At 37.3% G+C, this 8,769-nt stretch overlaps 1 protein-coding gene across 2 annotated transcripts; it reads right to left on the reverse strand.

Moving 5' to 3' along the window:
* Nucleotides 1-276: 276 nt before the first annotated feature.
* LOC306910223 (uncharacterized protein) lies at nucleotides 277-4,026 on the reverse strand. Of its 2 annotated transcripts, XM_079484611.1 has the most exons (8): nucleotides 3,843-4,026; nucleotides 3,409-3,462; nucleotides 3,130-3,225; nucleotides 2,949-3,038; nucleotides 2,660-2,731; nucleotides 2,429-2,584; nucleotides 2,212-2,324; nucleotides 277-729 (listed from the first exon to the last, which is right to left on the reverse strand). In XM_079484611.1, the coding sequence occupies exons 1-6, from the start codon at nucleotides 3,898-3,900 to the stop codon at nucleotides 2,511-2,513; spliced, it is 444 nt and encodes a 147-aa protein (XP_079340737.1). In that variant the 5' UTR covers nucleotides 3,901-4,026; the 3' UTR covers nucleotides 277-729; nucleotides 2,212-2,324; nucleotides 2,429-2,510. The 2 variants fall into 2 exon arrangements, with proteins under 2 accessions (XP_079340737.1, XP_079340738.1); XM_079484612.1 differs by lacking the exon at nucleotides 3,409-3,462.
* Between the last annotated feature and the right edge of the window lie 4,743 nt (nucleotides 4,027-8,769).

Raw genomic sequence — 8,769 nt, forward strand, 5'->3', positions numbered from 1 at the left:
GTATGGATTCTGTGCGTGCACATTGTTGAATGGAACGCGCTTGCATGTAGTATGTCAATTCATGTATTTTTCCACTTATTTTTAATTTTGCACAATTATTGGTCAATTTGAAGTGTGAGTTGAGCCAATGCATGGTGACTTTACAGACTTTATATCTTGTTCCTGAAGTCTGTTTAGGTACTGGCTCTTTTGTCACAGTTTATTATTGATATTGTGGTATCACTGTGGAAAGAATCTGATTCATAAATGATCAATAAGTGAGACAACATACAGTGTGGTGTGAGCGTTTTTATATAAAATCGTAAAATTGCTTTTCATATAAATGCAGTAGAAACATTTGGCACTTTGCTATATATACAGTGAGAGAAAATACACAAAATCCAACAGGTTTAAGTGCACAGTATACATGTATATGGATATGCGCATCCCAACAGTAGACATGTTCTCAAAGCATTGTGAAGAAATCAATAAATGGTTGTATATGGAAACAGATTCACAACTGATCATTGGTCAGTAAAGAGGCAGTGAATCTCTTTTACTTTTCATCACTGCAGATAAATAAATTGTCTTTTCTCACAGATGAACTTTTTCTTGGTTTCACAACTTGCATCAAACCAAGAGTTTAATTCGACATTCTCATATCCCAGACAAGCACAGTCCTCTCCAGGTGAAGTTTCATCTCCACCTGTGTTATCTGGCTCACTCCCTGATGCTTTTATGAACCAGAACCTTCAAAAGAACAAACAAGCACTCAATAGAAATATTATATATTTTCATACATTTAAAAATATATATTTTATCAGGCTATAATGTGTGTAATAGTGTATTGTAAGAACATTTGAAATGGAAAACATTTTCAGAATTTCAATAAAAAATACAACCAGCTGAATATTTATAATCAATATCTTAATGATTTAATAATATGTGTAACCCCTTTTATGTTGTACTATACTACAGAGAAAGAATTGTAGTAGATCCTTCCACACCCTCTTCCACACCCTCACGCGCCAACAGACAACATTAAAGTCACACCTCTTCACATTTCTGACCACTTCTTCATCACTTTCAACACCTCCAACACCACCATCTGTTTATTTGAGATGGAACCTTCGCTCTGTCTCCCCTACACCTTCTCTGCTACAGTGCCATCCTCTCTTCCCTCGCATCTCTAGAAGTGGACACGGCCACCGACACCTTATGCTCCACACTTACATCCTGTCTAGATAACCTTAGTCCTCCAGACCAGCTCGTGCCCTTGACTGTCTGACATCCTCTGTGAACAACGGAGTACACGCAGGGCTGCTGAAAGGACTATAATTGAACAAGATAATAAGCAAAACAAGAGACTTTGAACCGTATTAGAGAGCTATTTTGTATTTGTCCAAATAACAGGCCTGATTGTTTCAGGTTTTGCTGGTTGTCAGTTTATTTTACATGGATGAGTACCAGTATACTCCTTTCACAAATTTGAGGTCCACAAGGCCATCCGACAGCCAACCAGAATTCTCAGCTCCCGATTCAGACTGCAGCCCGTGTGTTTTTTTAACTCCGCATTACACAGGCTGCTGGAGCCTTTAAAATAAATCAGTTTTGTGTTTAAATGTGAAATTATTCATTTTACATTTCATCTTTAAGTTAATTTAGAAAAACTTTTTGATAATTTTTAGTTTGTTGCGCTGAAGTTGAACTTGCAGTTTGTTTGCCAACTGGACTGGAGCACGGATTTGAATTCATGAATGTTATATAATATCAAGAAAGTACAATCACTTTGCCTACTATTTCTGCTTATTTCTTAACCGGTGTATCAAATGTAATGGACTGCTTTCTAGATTGTTATTAATTTATGTTTTTGTAATGGCTTATACAGCAATGGGCAAGATGCACAGTTATTATTATTCATGTCTGGGTGTGGCTACCCGTGGAAGGAGGAGTGAAACACGTCATGAGCTGTTGAAGGATGAACTTCAGTTTACTTTCGGTCAAGCATGAGAAAGGCTCGTGGTTGGGTTAAGTAAGTTCAAGGACACCACAAGGTATAAAAGACAGAAGAACTGACAGCCACGTGGGATACTGCAGACCATCAGAATACCCATTTATACCCACATTTTATTTACATTTTTAGATTCTAGATTTTCACTGTGGTCTGATTTTTAGACCCCCTAACATTAAGCAAAAGTTCGAAGGCAGAAAGCATAAGTAAATAGTTCTTACTGTAGTCCTGTCTCATTCAGAGTTTGGTTATTTAACCAAATCCACCGGCCCTCGCTCTCCAGATCATTGAGACCGATCCAGTGAGTCCATTTGATTTTAGACCCCAGGAAATCCTAATGTTGAACATGAATTGACATGAATTGCAGTTATGCAAGATGCACTCATTGTTCCATCTGATGTAAACAGCGTAAAGCTCTTTCAGTTTTGAGAGACTCACCTGTACATCTCTGGTGATGATGGTGACCAGATTAGCTTTTAATGCTTCACATGAATTACGACTCTGAAACCATGTCTGCATTTCAGAGAAGAAGAAATAACACTTTCCACCATATCCAGCCGTCCTTACAGGGTTCACAAGATGAAGCAATGAGTCCTGAAGCCGAACAATATGAACATGATGTTTACAACTAAACATGTAGACAGTCTGGTCTTACAGGTCAACACTTACCATCTATTCTGTGCAACTTTCGAAGTGACTCCTTGTAATGATCATTGAGTGCCTGCAGCTGTCCTTTATAATCTTCATCAAAGGAAAATAAAGAATAACAGTGAGCCAAATGAAAAATGTAAACCTACAGTCATGTCCGGTCTATCTTCAAAGCACAACATTGTTTGGTGGAGGTATACAATTTCATATAAAACGAATTAATTCAAACAAACCTGTGGGTCATGGGAATCCCAGAGATTTAATGCACTTATTAAAGTAGGAGGCCTGTATGAAATAGATATTTACTTACGTGTGTTGTTAATCTCTTGATCTGACAGCTGCATTAAAACCATATCATGCTGTGCATTCAGTGATTCAAAATCTGCACGCTTATTAAGATCTGATTAAATAATAACAACATCAGCAGTGATGTTAAGACAATAACATAAAGGATATTGGATATATGGTCAGTTAATATCATTTATACTCACACAGGACCCCCAGAACACAGAGACCCCCAACAGCAAGAACAACAGAGACACTGAGAACTATCAGAAACACTTTAGACCCCTTACAGCGAGTCAGACCTGGAATTCAAAATCACTTTTCTTTAATGTGGTTATCTACAATTTCAGCATCTATACGTTTTAATATCATTTGTATGTTGCAAACACGTTGAGTGAAGGACGATATTGCACGATTTTAATCAAAACCACGTGTCTGCAAATGAGCTAAGTTATCTGTTTTTGCAATGCGATCTTCATAAGTACCTTCATGTTTTTCTTTTGTTTGATGTCCCGTGGTGCATTGATCTTCTCTGGCACCTAGATAATATATTGCACTTGAGTACTGCACTTCATTACACTATTCACTATTGGCGAGATTTAAACATGAGCAGATTGGTCTCACTGTAGGATGGACCGCAGTCTGATTCTTCTTATTCTTCCTATTGTTGCTATTTATTTTGACACAGACCTTAATATGAATGTTTTTGTGATATTGTGTAATGGTGTACATGCTGTCCGATTTACAATACAGTGCATGAAGTTCAAAGATCAACCAATTGAGAAAAAATGAAAATAATAATAATGAGCTCATAGGATTATATTTCCCTTGCAGGATCAGGAAATACTTCTCTTAATCACTGGAATAAAAAAGAAACAGAAGTGTGCAGTATATGAATCCAGATACATGTCAATCTTACCCTTGTATTGAGTAGATTTGCCTCTAAATTCAGCAGTATTTTCATACACGGAATCCATTTCATTAGACCAGACATGCCAAAGATAATGTTTGTCAAATGAATAAGGAAGTCGATGAACATATCATTTGCAGAAGAGTAACCACAGTAGACAGAAATAAAACAGGAAGTTTTTTAAGATTGCTTAAGCAAGATTACAAACAAGGCTAATTTCCACAAAACACTACACAGTTTATACATCTACACACACACACACAATTTGCAGAACATGTCAGATCTTTTGCAAAATGAATAATTTCCTCCGAAAACTTTAAAATCATTTTACAAAACCCAGTTTTACATTTACATTTACATTCAGCAGATGCTTTTATCCAACGCGACTTACAAAGAGTTTGGGGAGCAATATGCGATATGTCTTATATAGAGCAATAGCAATAGATGCTCATACAAAGTTACAGTACAGACATTTGCATGCAGTCAGTGAACACATTTTCACAATGCTTACATTTTCTTAACAGACAAGTTATACCTCCCAACAAAATTATGGATTGTTTTTGTAGTATTTACGAATGCTAACACACAACATCCCACAATAGCAAAAACAATATTCCAAACCTTGGTCTCCAGATCATTGAGACCGATCCAGTGAGTCCATTCGATTTTAGACACCAGGAAATCCTAATGTTGAACATGAATTGACATGAATTGCAGTTATGCAAGATGCACTCATTGTTCCATCTGATGTAAGCAGCGTAAAGCTCTTTCAGTTTTGAGAGACTCACCTGTACATCTCTGGTGATGATGGTGACCAGATTAGCTTTTAATGCTTCACATGAATTTCGACTCTGAAACCATGTCTGCATTTCAGAGAAGAAGAAATAACACTTTCCACCATATGCTATCCAGCCGTCCTCACAGGGTTTGCAAGAGGAAGCAATGAGTCCTGAAGCCGAACAATATGAACATGATGTTTACAACTAAACATGTAGACAGTCTGGTCTTACAGGTCAACACTTACCATCTATTCTGTGCAACTTTCGAAGTGACTCCTTGTAATGATCATTGAGTGCCTGCAGCTGTCCTTTATAATCTTCATCAAAGGAAAATAAAGAATAACAGTGAGCCAAATGAAAAATGTAAACCTACAGTCATGTCCGGTCTATCTTCAAAGCACAACATTGTTTGGTGGAGGTATACAATTTCATATAAAACGAATTAATTCAAACAAACCTGTGGGTCATGGGAATCCCAGAGATTTAATGCACTTATTAAAGTAGGAGGCCTGTATGAAATAAATAGTGTGTTGTTAATCTCTTGATCTGACAGCTGCATTAAAACCATATCATGCTGTGCATTCAGTGATTCAAAATCTGCACGCTTATTAAGATCTGATTAAATAATAACAACATCAGCAGTGATGTTAAGACAATAACATAAAGGATATTGGATATATGGTCAGTTAATATCATTTATACTCACACAGGACCCCCAGAACACAGAGACCCCCAACAGCAAGAACAACAGAGACACTGAGAACTATCAGAAACACTTTAGACCCCTTACAGCGAGTCAGACCTGGAATTCAAAATCACTTTTCTTTAATGTGGTTATCTACAATTTCAGCATCTATACGTTTTAATATCATTTGTATGTTGCAAACACGTTGAGTGAAGGACGATATTGCACGATTTTAATCAAAACCACGTGTCTGCAAATGAGCTAAGTTATCTGTTTTTGCAATGCGATCTTCATAAGTACCTTCATGTTTTTCTTTTGTTTGATGTCCCGTGGTGCATTGATCTTCTCTGGCACCTAGATAATATATTGCACTTGAGTACTGCACTTCATTACACTATTCACTATTGGCGAGATTTAAACATGAGCAGATTGGTCTCACTGTAGGATGGACCGCAGTCTGATTCTTCTTATTCTTCCTATTGTTGCTATTTATTTTGACACAGACCTTAATATGAATGTTTTTGTGATATTGTGTAATGGTGTACATGCTGTCCGATTTACAATACAGTGCATGAAGTTCAAAGATCAACCAATTGAGAAAAAATGAAAATAATAATAATGAGCTCATAGGATTATATTTCCCTTGCAGGATCAGGAAATACTTCTCTTAATCACTGGAATAAAAAAGAAACAGAAGTGTGCAGTATATGAATCCAGATACATGTCAATCTTACCCTTGTATTGAGTAGATTTGCCTCTAAATTCAGCAGTATTTTCATACACGGAATCCATTTCATTAGACCAGACATGCCAAAGATAATGTTTGTCAAATGAATAAGGAAGTCGATGAACATATCATTTGCAGAAGAGTAACCACAGTAGACAGAAATAAAACAGGAAGTTTTTTAAGATTGCTTAAGCAAGATTACAAACAAGGCTAATTTCCACAAAACACTACACAGTTTATACATCTACACACACACACACAATTTGCAGAACATGTCAGATCTTTTGCAAAATGAATAATTTCCTCCGAAAACTTTAAAATCATTTTACAAAACCCAGTTTTACATTTACATTTACATTCAGCAGATGCTTTTATCCAACGCGACTTACAAAGAGTTTGGGGAGCAATATGCGATATGTCTTATATAGAGCAATAGCAATAGATGCTCATACAAAGTTACAGTACAGACATTTGCATGCAGTCAGTGAACACATTTTCACAATGCTTACATTTTCTTAACAGACAAGTTATACCTCCCAACAAAATTATGGATTGTTTTTGTAGTATTTACGAATGCTAACACACAACATCCCACAATAGCAAAAACAATATTCCAAACCTTAGAAACAAGATAAAAACCTCTGCTTCTGCAATGATTTCAGTTCAAAAACAATATATCTCAGCTGATAATAAACAAACAATCGAATAATTGACACACAGGTGATTTCTGTTGGGTCGATAGCATCAGCCTCACAACCATTACGCGGACATTGTCCAAACACAGAGTGCGGATGAAGCAGCTCTACACTGTTCCCTTTGAGAGGAACAGTGAGAGAGTCAAGGAGCTACGATGACAATATTTCCAGGTATAGTGTATAATCAATTCAACATCCATTTCTATAAGCTTATAGGTTACAGTACAGTATGGTATACAATAATGACTTGATTAACATAAACTTTGTTTTAGAGAGTTATGGAATTGGAGGCCAACCAGGCCCCTCATGAATTCGTATACATAGATGAAGCAGGATTCAATCTGGCCAAAAGGCATCGACGTGGACTAAATGTAATTGGAAAAAGGCGTTCATTGTATGCTGTCCATGTTTCCTGCCTTGTATGTAGAGTTCCTTGTTCATGTTCCAGTCTGCTGTATGTATTTTTAAGATTACCCAGTGTTTAGTTATTTTTGCCCCCCTTGTGGGAAGTGGTTGTTTTCTGTTTTGGATATTTAGTTTGGTCAGTGTTATTCCCCATCGTGGGTGTTTGTTTTGTATTTATTAAAGTCTGTTGTTAACCCCTTCATCCCCGTGTCTGCCTGCACTTGGGTTCTTCCTCATCCACAATCACGACAGGTTGGACCCTATAATACGGAGCGCCTCCTTGCCTTTCTCAATGATCTCCACCAGCGCCTGGTTCCAGAGCAGGATCAGGAGGGTGAAAACATGAGGACATTTGTAATTACCTGGGACAATGTTGCTTGTCATCATTCGCAAGCGATAACAACATGGTTTGAAGTCCACCCAAGACTGGTAAGTGTCTTCCTGCCACCCTATTCACCGTTCCTCAACCCCAAAGAGGAGTTATTTTCTGCATGGAGGTGGAAGGTTTATGACCATCAGCCACATGACCAGATGTCCCTCCTTGAAGCCATGGATGCTGGCTGCAGGGACATCACAGTTCATGATTGCCAAGGGTGGATCCGACATACCAAGCGGATTTATCCCAGATGCATCGCCTTGGATAATATAAGATGTGATGTTGATGAAAACATGTGGCCTAACCCTGAAGCACAGGTAAACAATGCACAGGTAAACAAGCATGTAATGCACAGGTAAACAAGCAAGTAATGCACAGGTAAACAAGCATGTAATGCACAGGTAAACAAGCAAGTAATGCACAGGTAAACAAGCATGTAATGCACAGGTAAACAAGCAAGTAATGCACAGGTAAACAAGCATGTAATGCACAGGTAAACAAGCAAGTAATGCACAGGTAAACAAGCATGTAATGCACAGGTAAACAAGCATGTAATGCACAGGTAAACAAGCAAGTAATGCACAGGTAAACAAGCATGTAATGCACAGGTAAACAAGCAAGAAATGCACAGGTAGGTAAACAAACCTAGTGGCTTTGGTAATACCTTTGTCCCTGCAAACTACACGTTGCACTCCGAACCACCAGGGGGCGCCAATGCTCTGAAATATGACTAAGAGAGCACTAGAATATTACGATCACAATAAAATATGCACATTTAATTTGGCAGTCGTCGTGTGTAAATTTGATTAAATTTTTATATCGTCAGACACCAAACAGACACCAAACAGATTTTGACTGACGAAGGTCATGTCAAATACTTACAGTAAATCATATTGAAATAAATGGTTAAAATCAAACTGATGCTGGTCACTAATAACTAGATTTTTGCCTATAGTTTTTACACTATGACAATTATTGACATTGATATTAACTATAATAATTAACAATGAACATTTGTGCAGTTTTATCAAGCACCAGTTTCTGTTATAGATAGCTGACTGTGTCTCTACACTGTTTTTCACAAGGCTTGCCAGGAATTCTCATCTCTTATCATCTAAAACAATGATATACACTGTAGAATAAGTCATCTCTCCCTTTCTTCCTCATTTAATGATTCACCAGGCAAACTAACGTTTGGTAAGTTGGTTAGATAATATGACAACAATCCCAGAGTTACATGAATGATTACGAATATGCTGATTTTATTAA

Source organism: Barbatula barbatula (assembly GCF_947034865.1).
Source record: "Barbatula barbatula genome assembly, chromosome: 21".
In the NCBI taxonomy this organism is placed as follows: Eukaryota; Metazoa; Chordata; class Actinopteri; order Cypriniformes; family Nemacheilidae; genus Barbatula; species Barbatula barbatula.